This window comes from Enhydra lutris, unplaced genomic scaffold, assembly GCF_002288905.1.
Source record: "Enhydra lutris kenyoni isolate GAN:26980312 unplaced genomic scaffold, ASM228890v2 scaffoldscaffold77, whole genome shotgun sequence".
Lineage (NCBI taxonomy): Eukaryota > Metazoa > Chordata > Mammalia > Carnivora > Mustelidae > Enhydra > Enhydra lutris.
In genome coordinates this window covers 2268743-2282511 of record NW_019154161.1, presented here as the reverse complement: position 1 = coordinate 2282511, position 13769 = coordinate 2268743, and the positions used below count along the sequence as shown (strand labels likewise).

The 13769-nt window shown below is 51.6% G+C and overlaps 1 protein-coding gene across 1 annotated transcript in view; it reads right to left on the bottom strand.

Moving 5' to 3' along the window:
* Positions 1–13769, bottom strand: part of LOC111160740 (vaccinia related kinase 3) — a 33047-nt gene that overhangs the window by 14383 nt on the left and 4895 nt on the right. Inside the window, exons 4-9 of the mRNA XM_022524066.1 lie at positions 10058–10195; positions 8911–9126; positions 3162–3223; positions 1528–1594; positions 464–548; positions 105–210 (exon numbers count right to left, since the gene is read on the bottom strand). Of these exons, the coding sequence (XP_022379774.1) occupies positions 105–210; positions 464–548; positions 1528–1594; positions 3162–3223; positions 8911–9126; positions 10058–10195 (674 nt within the window). The remainder of the gene's footprint in view (positions 1–104; positions 211–463; positions 549–1527; positions 1595–3161; positions 3224–8910; positions 9127–10057; positions 10196–13769) is intronic.

Here is a 13769-nt window from a genome sequence, read left to right as displayed (position 1 = left end):
CAGAGGGACGCACAGGCTGAATGTGTCAGTGAACAAGGCGGCAGATAATCTAGGACCCAGGTCTCCATCCCCTGGACGGGAGCCAGCAACTGCAAGGCACCTACCAGCCGGCAGGCCATCTGGAACACAGACTTCACCGACAAGACGTGCTTCGGGTTGTCATCCAGGACTGACTGAAGGCTCCTCCCCAGCATGGGAAACACCAGGAACCTGGAAGATAGGAGTATCCCAGGAAGAGGGAGAGAGGACAGGGCAGGGAGGGGACGCAGAACAGAGGCTGGACTCTGGCTGGGTGGCTATAAGGTCCCGGTCCCGGGCGAGAGCAAGGGTTCCTGATTGTTAGGGGATCAGCCTGGCTCAAATATGGGGAGGAGGAAGCCGTGGACTGGCTCCAGGGGCCCGGGCACATGACATGGAGAAAAAGAAAGGGACCAGCAAGGTGGCTGGAGGTGGAGTGACTCACCTGTACCTGTCCTGGTGAATCCCAAAACCGATGCAGGTGGGGATGGCCAGGAGGGGGGTCGCGTTCAGCTTCTTCCACTTGTTCACTGTGGGATGGGGGCAAGAGGTCAGAGCCTCCGTGGTCCTGGGGCCCACAGTCCCTTCTCAGGGCAGAAGCAAAGAGTGCCTGAGCCCAGCCCAGACTGCCAGAGTGCCTCTCCTGGTCAGAGATGCCGCCTCTATGGGCTGGTGACAATGGGGTGGTGAAAGAGTGCTCATTGCTGACCCCTGACAGTAACCTACATCTGCAGGGGACAGGGTGAGCCCAGCTGAACGCATATACAGATCTGGTGTGGAAGGGAGAAGGACAACAGAGTGACCTCTGAATTCACATGTGTCATTGGTAAGATCAGGAAATGTCTCAAGTGTTATGGCATCAACCAGTGGTCTGCCCATCTCCCAGGATCTTGGCTGGATGGTATAGAGCCAGGAGCGTGCTGGTAAAAGTTTAATGACTGGCCGTCCAGGGAAAGATAGCCCTGACTGGTCATGTTTGCCGATTTTTTGTGGTGTCAATGCTTCCCACCACGGCCCATTTCAGGCCATAGGTCTGAGATCACGGAATGTGGAGCTGGAAGAGACGCCACATGCCATTCGTATGGCATTTTCATCAAGTAGGTACAATGGACATGAGCAATGTGTTCCAGGTGGCCCGCTGCCCGCTATGTACCTAGAAAAACGATTAGGAAGTGATGAGTTTTGAGGATCTGAATATTCATTACTGTTCTTAACATAATGTATTTGATTGTAAGATGATGTAATCAATTTTATGACTATAATAATGACTATAAATAATGACTATGCTTAGTAACTGCCTTGCGCTCCTGAAAATTGAACGCTTGGCTCAGAGCTGGTACAGCTGGCCTCGGCCCATGCTGTCTGTCCTCTGAGGCCTGACAGATGACTGGGCACATCTGGGCTTGTAATGTCATCCCCGCCCTTCCCACCCCTTCAGGGGGAAGCTGCTGTTCTGACCAAGCTAGAAGCCCTAATTCTCTCCCCTTTGCCCATCTCCGGGCAAGATACCTTGCAGAGGCTTGGCGGCCCGCTGGAAGAAGTTCTGCTCGTTGAACAAGCGCCCATCCTTGGCATCCTAGTCAGGAATGGCGGGGGAGAAGGCGTCATGGCAGAAGCTCTTAGACAAGGTTGTCACTAGCCATGCATCACCCCAGGTTAACGCCAGCAACCACCACCATGACCCCCCATCAGAACTAAATTCCCCAGGGTGCTGCATGTGAACACATGATTTCCCATTGCCCAGATTCCTTCTTTTTTATGATAGGATCCACAGGTTTCCCTAGGCCTGTGGCCTTCAGTTAAAAACTACATTTCCCAGCCTCCCTTGCAACAAGGAATGACCCTGTGACCAAGTTCTAGCCTATAGAGATGTAAGCAGATGAGATGGGAGTGACTTTCAGGTTATGCCCTCAAAGGGCTGGGCAGGCTCTCCCTTTCCTCTTCTGTTCCAGGTGGCTGGAATGCAGTGGAGATAGCAGGAGCTGGGGCAGCCATCTCAGCCCATGAAATGGAGGTTATACACGACTGGTACAGCTGGTCTCTTAAGAGCACGGGTTAAAGAGAGCTAGGTTCAAATCTCAGCATTGCCATTCATTCCTTCTTTGTACAAAACACCTATTATGTGCTGAGTATTCTACTGGCATGGGAGATACAGAAGTGGACAAAGCAACTTGTATGCTGGGTGCCCCTGGGCAAGTGATCAAGTCCCCATTTCCTCATCTGTTAAATGGGGGGAACAAAGGAACTACCCACCAGGCCTGCTCGTGAGACTCTTAGCCCAGGGCCGGGCACAGAACAGGCCCTCTCTCTTTATCTCTCTTTTTAAAAAAATTATTATTATTATTATTATTATTTTTTCGGAACAGGCTCTCAGCAAGCAGGTGCCATTACTCATCTGTTAGCCTGGCTCTGGAGTCCACTCACACAGCCTCCATCTAGGGCCACAGGGTGGGGGGGGGGCACCAGGACTGGCTGCCCTGGTGTTTTAGGAGTGACAAAATCTGCATAAACGAAGGTAAGAAAATGAAAGGCACCTATAAGTGCAGCTCTCAGGGGTAATGATGAGGCTGCTAACCAGGATGATATACTGTTATAGGCTCTTCCTCTCTGGGAGGGACGCCACTCGCCTGCTTGGCTGCTCTCGTGTTCTTGGTTGGCTTTTCCTCTGGGCCCCCCTCAAGTGCATGTTTCCCATGTGTTGAGGTTGTGTGCGATTTCATGGACTCCTCAGTGAAGGGACCCCATCTCATTGCTTGTCTGATGGGCCCCAACACCCAGCACAGGGATATAGAGTGGTGCTCAAGAAATACACGCTCTAAGACAGGCAGGTGGGTCACACAGTGTGGGTATTAGTGGCTCCCTCACCCAGATGAGGAAACTCAGCCCCAGGAGGGAAGAAGGCACCTGCCCAGACAGCCGTGTGCCAGAACTGGGGTGCGGGGCAGACCTCATGGCAGTTTCCGAGTCCCCTGTGATAAAGAACATGAGGCTGGAGGGAGATGTGCCTGGTCTGAGGTCCCACAGCCGCCCGCAGGCCAAGACCAAGCTCTTCTGCCTGCGCTAGCCCTCCGAGGGGCCTGGAGGTCGGTGGTGCCCAAGCCGCAGGCCCTCCCCTCTTGGCTCTGCACCTCGGGGATACTCACGAGTTTAAGCGAGAACGTCTGCTTCTGACTTGACTTGCAGGCAAGGGTGGAGAGAGCCTCAGCTGTGGGTGGACAAAATGAACCAGGTTATCATCTAGAGGGAAGGTGGGTCATGGTCCTCAAGCTTCCCAGGAATGAGCAGCACTTCCGCTTCTCTGGTTCCCTGGGGGTCAAGTGCACTCTTGGCTTTCAAGATCCCTTTCTTCTGGGGCGCCTGGGTGGCTCAGTGGGTTAAAGCCTCTGCCTTCGGCTCGGGTCATGATCTCAGGGTTCTGGGATCGAGCCCCGCATCGGGCTCTCTGCTCAGCAGGGAGCCTGCTTCCCTTCCTCTCTCTCTGCCTGCCTCTCTGCCTACTTGTGATCTCTGTCTGTCAAATAAATAAAATCTTTAAAAAAAAAATCCCTTTCTTCCTATTTTCAAACAGGCTCTTTTTTTTCTTTGTTAATATTCAGCTACACAAAGAGGGTTATTGATGAGAAGGCCTGCCTGCTCTCCTTGGAAAGGCTTGCTTGCAAGGGTGACCCCTGACTGGTGTCTGGGAACCTGGGTTTGAGGAGGGTTCCAGCATTCTCTAACAGTAAGAGGGGGGCCCTGTGCCCAAACTATCATGCTGAATAGCTGCTTTCCTTGTAAGAGTCTAGAATTTGGTACGTTCCAGGCAGGATGCGCCTATGTAATGAGTTTCCAGTAAAAACCCTGGGTGCTGAGTCTTTCAGGAGCATCCCTGGTAGATGACATTTCACACATGTCACACTTCCTTGTGCAACCTGTGTGACTCCACAGGGAATGGACTCTCAGAGGCCGATGCTGGTCTCCCCCGGACTTCATGTGTCTTTCTCCCCATTGCCTGTGCTCTGTGTCCTTCTGCTGTAATGAATCGTGGGACGAGAACAGCTATGGACTGAGGCTTGTGGATGGGTCCTCTTTGTGAACAAGTGAGCCTGGGGGGTGGTCCTAGGGACCCTCAACACACCAGCTATTTGCATTTGTTGACACGTATGGGGAAGTACAGATGCAGAAGCCCTGTGAGGAAGGACTTCTTGTCCCAGCCCCATCCCCCCGGGGAGTGCTGTCCCAAGTAGCCTTCAGCATCTCGGGGGTCCCCAAAGCTGCAATCCTGGGGCGGCTCATATCCAACAGGTTTTCAAGGGGGATGTAAATGCCCAGCTGTGTTGGGCCAACACAGAACGATGCTCAAAGACCACTTCTGCTCCAGAGTCCCCACGGGAACAGCTGAAGCTATGGTTGGGCTGCACCCGCCTCCCACCTCCTTCTTCCCCTCTTGCTCATAAACACCTGCATGTTTGTGCCATTCTGTTTGGTTACAAACCCCGCGCTAAGAGTGGGCTTTAAAAGCTCATGGTTGGGGGACGCCTGGGTGGCTCAGTTGGTTGGACGACTGCCTCCGGCTCAGGTCATGATCCTGGAGTTCCGGGATCGAGTCCCGCATCGGGCTCCCAGCTCCAAGGGGAGTCTGCTTCTCCCTCTGACCTTCTCATGCTCTCTCTTACTGTCTCTCTCTCAAATAAATAAATAAAATCTTAAAAAAAAAAAAAAAGCTCTTGGTTGGGGCGCCTGGGTGGCTCAGTGGGTTAAGCCTCTGCCTTCGGCTCAGGTCATGATCCCAGGGTCCTGGGATCGAGCCCCGCATCGGACTTTCTGCTCAGCAGGGAGCCTGCTTCCCCTTCTCTCTCTCTGTCTGCCTCTCTGCATACTTGTGATCTCTGTCTATCAAATCAATAAATAAAATCTTAAAAAAAAAAAAGCTCATGGTTTCCCTTTAAGGTCTACTATGATGTTACTATTACTGCTCTTGCTGTCATCATTAGCGCCACCTGGTGGAGGAGACGAGAGCGGAGGGTCAGAGAGGCCAAAAGACAGAGGAGGCCACTGGGCCACCAACTCTCTGTGTGACTTTGCCTGAGGCGTTAGACTTCTCTGGGCCTCCATTGCCATGTCTGTGAAATAGGAATGACGAAGCCCGCCCCTGGGGCTCTGAAGCAAGGGCTCCGACGGGCCATAGCTGAGCATCATAGCTAGTTTCCGCCTTCAAATGCACCACTCGGTGAACCCACCCGGCCCCAGAGCCAAGCACCAAGCCGGGCTCACAGTGGGTGCTTGGTGTGTGGCAGTTTTCAAAATATCATAATTGGTCCAAGGACCCACAACCAGTAAGCGGAAGGGCTGGCCCTGCCTAGTCATCCAGAGCCCATGAACTAAAAAACAGCATAGTTCATCCCTGCGACCCTCCAAGTCCTCCCTCCTCTCCTTCCTTCCTCCCATCTTTCCTACCACTTCACCATCCAGGTTTGTGTTGTTTAAGATGCTGAGCCGAGGGACAGGGAGGTGACAGTTACCCAGAGGTCATCCTTGCTCTCGAGAAGCTCCAGCTGGAGCAGGGTGGGAGCCCCGGGTTTGCAAACTCAGGGCCAAAGGGGACCTGAGCTGGTCCTTTAAGAAGGAAATGTGTGAGGGGCTGAGATCTCAGGGTGCAGAGGGGTCCGTCCCAGCTGCGGGAAGGGGGCTTGGGGAGATCGTCAGCGGGTGTCTGGAGTGGACTGTGGCACCTCTCACGCATGCTAACCGGGCTCCCAGAGTTCCCACGTGGGCAGGTGACAGGTACGCGCCTGGGACTCAGAAGCAGGCAGGAAGAGCTGGCAACTTACATACATCTCTTGCACTTCTCTGCGGATTATGAAGGGCTTCTCTCGTCCACTCCTCTAATAGCCCGGGGAGCCAGCTGGGCCACTCGCATTATAGAGGGGGGCCGACAGACGCCCAGGAGGGGCAGTGTGCTTGGCCAATGGCTCCTGCAGAGCCTGGCTATCAACCCAGGGCTCCGGACTCTGGGACCTAGGGAGACCCCTGTCTGACGCAGACCTGATACATGGAAAGTCCCTATGTGCTCCCAAGGCTGACAAGGGCATAGCAGGCGAGCAGGTGGAGGCCCCCGACTACCAGAAGACTGGCGATGTTGAACCTGGAGCAAGAAAGCTGCTCTGAGATCCATCATGAGCAGCACAGCGACAAGAAGCACTTGCACTGTGCTTGTTGCTTTCCTCTGCATTGGTCCACCTGTGCAGCTTTCCCAACAATGACCTTTTGAGGTCACTACTACTCTTATCCCATTCTGCAGGTGAGGAAACTGAGGCACAAGGTCAGGACATCACTTGAACCCAAACGAGGTTAGACAACTAGCTGCCAGCAGAGACAGGAGGACAGCCCACAAGGTCTGGCTGTGCCGTCCCACCTCCCAGCCAGGGGAGGGCTTACTGGAGACTCTGGGCACCCCGCACCCCCACTCTCACTGCCAGGAACACCAGCATCCTGATGCTTCCTGCTCCTGTTCTTGGGTTTCTAGCCTCTGAGTCTTTGCTTATGCCCCGCCTGAGCCTGGCACGCCCATCTCTGCCCCAACCTCTCTGTTGTGGGCCGTTTGAAAGGTGCTTAATAAAATCACAGTGCTGGGGTGCCTGGGGGGCTCAGGTGGTGGAGCGTCTGACTCTTGGTTTCAGCTCAGGTCATGATCTCAGGGTCGTGGAGTCGAGCCCTACTTCGGGCTCCATGCTCAGCGGGGGAGTGAGCTTGAAATTCCCTCTCCCCCTCTCCCTCTGTTCCTTCCCCTCTCATGCGCGTGCTCTCTCTAATAAATTAAAAAAAACCTTAAAAAATAAAATAAAATCACGGTGCTTCCATGTGACTGTTAAACTGATGTCTGGGATGGCCTGACTCAGTGGGTCTCAATTTCCCCTGTGGGCAGCTGGCAGTGTCTGGAGATAGTTTTGGTTGTCACGGTGCGGGGAGGGGCTGGGTGCTACTGGCGTCCAGTGGTTTTTCTATTGGCATCTACTGGTTCTCCTGGATTGTTCTGGGGAGACAGGGAGGATGATGTCATAACCCAGGAGCTGATGAGGAAGAGAACGCCCCCTCACAGAGCTGCTTGAGTAAGGGAGTGAGATGAGCTGAGTGGTGGGATGAACCAAGGACGGGGGACAGAGTGGGCCAAGAGTGTCAGCAGCCATTAAAAAAAAAAATCGCAATTCTGGCTGTTGTTTAATTGTTATTGGCTTTAACTACAGGACATAAAACTGCACCATTTCTTGACTGGTGCAAGCTCGCAGAGGAGAAAGGCGATGTGGCTGGTGGGTGACACAGCCCCAAACAGTGCAAACGTGCTCCACAGCCCTCACCAGCCCTGCTCCCCGCCCGGACAGCGGCCCACGCCCAGCTGGCACTTCCAAATCAAAGATTTCCCATCAAAATCCAGATTTCTGGCTTTTCCTGCAAACTTGGAAGATCTCTGGAGCCAGATCTCCGGCTGGTTATTGACATCTCTGGGATTCACATCCCTCCTCTAGGACACGGGGACAGTGACAGTGCTGGCGCCCGTGGTGAGTTAGGAAGTACAAAGCAAACATTCGTCCCCATGGAAATGTGTACCCAGACGCTCAGGGCAAGAGGAGTCATCACAGCCCAAAGCGGAAACAATCCACTTGTCCACCAGCCAACCGGTGAATGGAGAAACTGACATGACATACACACACCAAGAGACTATTGTTCAGCTACGAGACAGAATGAAGTTCCGACACACACTATGATGTGGACCGACCTTGAAAACATCACACTGTGGGGAAGAGGACAGATGCAAAATCTGGAACGTCCACAACAGAGAAACCCGATGAGACAGAGAGAAGATTAGCAGATGCCCGAGGCTGGAAAGTGTGGGGTGGTGGGGAAGTGAGTGCTTTGGCACGGGGCTTCCTTTACGGCTAATAGAAACGTTCTGCAATGAGATACAGGTGATGGCTGCACAGCATTGTGAATGGACTATACCCCCCTGAACTGCAGACTTTAAAATCATCAATTTCATGTTACGTGGCTTTTATCTCAATTGAAAAAATGATCAAACCTCCCACAGAGTGCTTAGAACACAGTGTGGCCTTGAATAAGCACTCGATAAACATCAGGTTGGTTAATACTAACACTCCCAGCACAGTTCTTTTTCTCTTCATTGTCACAAGGTGTCTGACTCCATTTTTTAAACTTTGACAACGCCAGTGTCTAAGCCGGGTCCTGCCTCTTCCTCTTTGGCCCCACATCTGGGCAGGCTGATAAGCAAGCCTGAGGATGGGGGCTCCCTCCTTTGCTGCCATGGGAGATGCAAATCACGGAGGCCCTGGCCCCAGGGCAGGAATCCTCACTCCGGCTGCACCCCTTAACTGAACAAAAACCCAGACCAGGTGCCCTTCCTTCCTCTTCTCAGGGAGGTGCAGACCTACACTTTCCAGAAACCTCAATTATGCAAGCAAGTAGTCATGCATATCCTCCATCACCACTCAACATTCAAACTACATTTTGGGGCAGGGGGGCTGCCACCACTGCAGGATAGATAGAACATTTGTCATGATCCTTATCATTCACTGCCCTGGGCCTGTACTCCCCCATGATGGAGGTGGAGGTGGGGCATGCCTCTTTACACAGAGCACATGCTTTCCAGTTGGCCACAGTCCCCACCATTACCAACTGCTCACTCTCGGACTCCTGCACACATTTACTCGATCTGCCCAGCCCCTGTGGGTGGAGAGTTCTGCAGGCCCAAGTCTAAGAGAAAGTTGTACAGAGGCAGGTCTGCAGCTGGGAGATGGTTTCCATTTCCATTCCCAGAAAGGGGTTCCATTCCCCTTGCCCTGGTTCGAAGACACCCCGGTCCAGCCCAGCCCAGGGCCTGCCGGCCTGTGGACACTGTACCTTCATAGAGAATGCCCTGGTCATCCCTGGTCTGGAGGGGTCCCAGCTTCCAGTGCCGCCCACTCTTGTCTGTCACCACCACCCCTGTGGGCAGAGCCTCAAGTGAGGTTGTCACCCGGCTCCGCTTCAGCGTCTGTGGGCTTCTTTTCGTCGCCTGTGGGCTTCGCTTGGTTGCCTGTGGGCTGCTTTTGGGGGTTGGGGGTCTGCTCCAGGACCCTGCGGGATGATGCTCAGATTAAAGAAAAAGCAGCATCTGGGAGAACACAGTTGGATGGGTAATAGGATAATGCTTGCCACTCTGCTCATTTATTCACTTGCTCATTCAACAGATGCTTCCCGGGACCTTTCATGAGTCCGGGCCTCGTGGGATAAAGCTGGAGATCCAGACAGGACTCAGACCTGGGCCCTGTCCCTTGGGAGCCCCTAATTTGGTGGGGGAGGCCGATCTGGACACAGCTGGTCAGAACTGAGTCTGAAACAGGGCCATAGAGAGGAATATGAGAAAGAGATTTTTGGTGCCTTGAGAAGTCAAGAGAGGCTTTCTGGAGGAGGGGACATTTGAGTTGGGTCTTGTTGGAGGAGCAGAATTTTATGAAGGGGAAGAAAGACATTCCAGATACTCAACCAGAAACATCCCAAACCAGGCCCTGGCCTTGTGCTGAGTATCAAGAAGCTTCAGAAATTTGTTAGACCGAGACGCTGCCCTTGAGGGGCTCCCAGGCTGGCAAGTGAATGGGATGGCATGGTCAGGAGAGAGACGTGGACACAAGAAAGGATACTGTCTAATGCATTCCTCCCACCCACCATCCACCCAAGGCATAGAATGGCAAGAGGCAGAGGGGCCTGGAAGATAACAGGGGATGGAAGCAAGGCACCGAGGGCTGAGACTTTAGATCCAAGGGCCACCTGGGAAGGAGATGGGCACACGGTCCTCAAGACTCCCACACTTGCTGGCGGGCACCAGGCTTATGCAGATGAATCTACCTGGTCCCTGTGCACACAGGACTCTCAGTCCAGCAAGTGAGGCAGAAAGGATGAGGGCCCAGGCAAGGTAGGGGATGCCCGAGCAGGGGAATGAAGCCCGGAACTCTGTCCAACAACCTGCCTTTTCCCCATTGAGTCCAGCGGGATTGACCCCAACTCTTACCTTTGGATCTCACAGTATCTTCAGACCCGGAACTGTCACCATCTAAGCCGAGGGATGATGAGGGGGAGGTGACAGAGCTGGACCATTTCACTTTCTTAGAAGGGATCTCAGGACTGGAGTTGCTTTGTCTCCTTGAGCCTACAGAAAGGGAGACCAGACACAAACTGGGATGACAAAGCCTCTGCAAGGAACCCCTGAACCAGGAACTCTGAGGGCACATTCGAGTACTCTCTTCCCTTGGACCCCCAGAGCCAAGTATTGGTTCTCTTGTCACCTAAATATCTAAGCAAACTTCATTTTAGTTATTTGCTTTTCCTCCTTGGGTCATGGTGTCTCTTGTGTGTCTTCTACTGCTTTGTCATTCTGCTTTCTTCTAGGCAATTTCTTTGAATCTATCTTCCAATTTGCTAATTCTCCCTTCAGCTGTGTCTGGTCGGCAGTTAAACCATCCAGCAAGTTTCTGGTCACCATGATGATGTTTGGTTCCTTTTCAAATTGTTTTGGTTCCTTTACAATTCTAACTAACTTCTGCTTCTTCACCATATTTTGAATTTCTTCTTTTATTTCTTTAACTATGTTAAGTGTGTTTCAGACATATTCTCATCTGTTAATTCTGAGGTCTCTGGTCATCATGGGTGTGATTCTGTGGTTTGTTGTTTGTCCTGACACTGGCCTTTTCCTGGTGTCTTTTATTTTAAAGATTTTATTTATTCATTTGAAAGAGAGCAGGAGAGCCAGCAAAAGAGCACAAGCGGCAGAGGGAGAGGGAGAAGAAGATTCCCCACTGAACTGAGAGCCTGGTGTGGGGCTCGATCCTAGGACCCTGGAATTGTGACCTGAGCTGAAGGCAGATGTCCAGTCAAATGAGCCACCCAGGTGTCTTTCCTGGTATCTTTTGATTGACTGGGAGCTCCTGGTCCTAAGAGAATTCTCTAAGTCAGAGGCAGTGGGAGAGAATCTTAAGCAGGCTCCACACCCAGCACAGAGCCTCATCTGGGCTCAGTCTCATGATCCCAAGATCATGACCTGAGCCGAAATCAAGAGTCAGATGCTTAACTGACTGAGCCACCTAGGTGCTCCTCTAAGGTCTTTTTTTTTTTTTTTTTAAAGATTTTATTTATTTATTTGACACACGAGAGAGAGATCACAAGTAAGCAGAGAGGCAGGCAGAGAGAGAGAGGGAAGCAGGCTCCCCGCCAAGCAGAGAGGCCGATGCAGGGCTCGATCCCAGGACCCCAGGATCATGACCCAAACCAAAGGTAGAGGCTTAACCCGCTGAGCCACCCCGGTGCCCCTAAGATCTGTCTTTAAAGGGGGTGTCCCCAAGAGAAGTTTTGCCTCTGTTGGAGAAGGGCACCCACCCCTCATTCCTTTACACTAACTTTCCCACTTGGGTTTTTCTGGGGGCTACACAGATCAGTACAAATTCTGGCCCCAAACTGGTGAGGATGTGAGTTCTTGGCTAGGAATTCTCAGGGAGGACATTCTTCCACCTTTCACCCACAGCCAAGGCTGAGGCAGACAAATGTCTTTACCAACTTTCTCTGTTCGGTGTTTTTCCAAACATTTTGTTGTTGTTGTTCCAGTTTACCCACTGAGGAGTCCTGGATTTTACATTTTCCAGTCTTACCTCTTGCACTGCTCAGGCCCTAAACTTTGTCTCTTATACTCCATTAAAACCCAGGCTCGAAACCACCAGTGACCAGCAAACAGTCCAGGATCATGCGCTCCGGCATGCGCTCAGCCCTGTGTTTTGTTACTGTTTCTCACTCTCTCAGAATTCACTCACTGAGTGATAGGACCCACTTGGTCTTGCTTTTCAGCAGATACTTTTTATATTTTATCCAACATTTTGTGGTGTGTTGAACCATAAGGGGCTTTTGCTGATCATTTAGTCTGCCATATTACTAAAAACAGAAGTCTTTCAGTTGCCACTAACTTAACTAGCATGGCTGGTTCCCGGACTGCTGAAAGGGCCTCCTAACTGGTCTCTTTTCTTTCTTTCTTCTTCTTTTTTAAATTTTTTATTTAATTTTTTATTTTTTTAAAGATTGTATTTATTTATTTGACAGAGATCACAAGTAGGCAGAGAGGCAAGCAGAAAGAGAGGAAGGGAAGCAGACTCTCCGCTGAGCAGAGAGCCCAATGTGGGGCTTGATCCCAGGACTCTGTGACCATGACCCGAGCCGAAGGCAGAGGCCTTAACCCACTGAACCACCCAGGCACCCCTCTTCTTTTTTTTTTTTTAGAAAGAGAGAGCATGAGTGCTCATGAGTGGGAGGAGGGGCAAAGGGAGAGAGAATAGAATCTTAAGCAGGCTCCAAATCCAGTATGGAGCCTGACACAGGGCTCCATCTCAAGACCCTGAGATTGTGACCTGAGCCAAAATCAAGCGTCAAACACTTAACTGACTGAGCCACCCAGGCACCCCCACTTTCCACAGAGATCTTTTCAAAATGCAAATCATATTGTATCTCCCACTTGGTAGAAACCCTCCACAGCTCCCGACTACATCAGTGATTACTAACCTCCTTACCCAGGGTCTACAGAGCCCTGCCTGTCTACCCCCAGTCAAGATGCCCGCCTTTATCTTTCCTACGTGCGTGGCTCCCCCCAACCACATGGCCTTTCCCTTTACCGTGCCCCAGTGCGTGGAACTTTTGTGACTCCCTCAACTCGACCCCACTCTTCACTTAGCTAATTTTTATCACCCCTCGGTCTGGGCTCAAATGTGACCCACAAGGGAGGTTTTCCCAGATCCCCCCAAAAACAAAGTTCCTTTCAGTGGGTTCCACGATCCATCCATTTCCCTTCCGTTATCATATGCTCTCCTGGTAGTTGCTAATTCAGTGTCTGTTTGCCTTACTGACTTTCAAAAGCTCTGAGAAACCAGACACCTGGTACGTATTGTGTGTGTTACTACCTCTCTGGGACAGACAGCACCTAGGTACACAGGAGGCAGTCCAGGTGTATTTGATGCCTGGCGACTGGGTGAATGAATAATGAACCGAGTCCTAGGTTGGCATTAGAGAAGGCCGTGGTTAAAACTCAGGCTCTGAGGGTGCCATTGGTTAAGCATCTGACTCTTGGCTTTGGCTCAGGTCATGATCTCAGGGTTGTGAGATCGAGCCCCAAGTCAGGGTCTATGCTCAGAACAGAGTCTGCTTGAGATTCTCTCTCCCTCTGCCCCTCTTGCTCATGCTTGCGCACTCTTTCTCTCTCATGCTCTCTGAAATAAATAAATCTTAAAAAACAAAAAACCAGAAGCAAAACCAAACCCTCAGACTCTGACCTCAGGTGAAGGTAAATACTGTCGGCAACTGTCTGGAATGCAGACACGACGCCGGAGGTGAGAAGCCATCTTGAAAACTCAAGGCAATAAGCATGGGGGGAAAACCCTCCTGTTCACAATGTCCGAACAGAAAGACGGGGAGCCTGGGTCCCTTATGGCATTGGGGGACCCCATTCCTCCACTGGACTGGTCCCCACAGACTTTTTTAGTATGAAAAGTAAACCCATTCATTAAAAAAAAAAAAAAAAAAAAACTCTTGAGGAAGCATTTTTCTGTTACTTGCAGCTAAATGCAATCTCAAATGATAAAATGAAGGTCACATTTGCTGACTTCCTTCCGTGGCCTTCAGACAAGCTCGCTCGCTTTGATTTCTCAAGGCAGGATCTGTGCTTGGGCTTGCCATTGGCCAGGACCTACTGC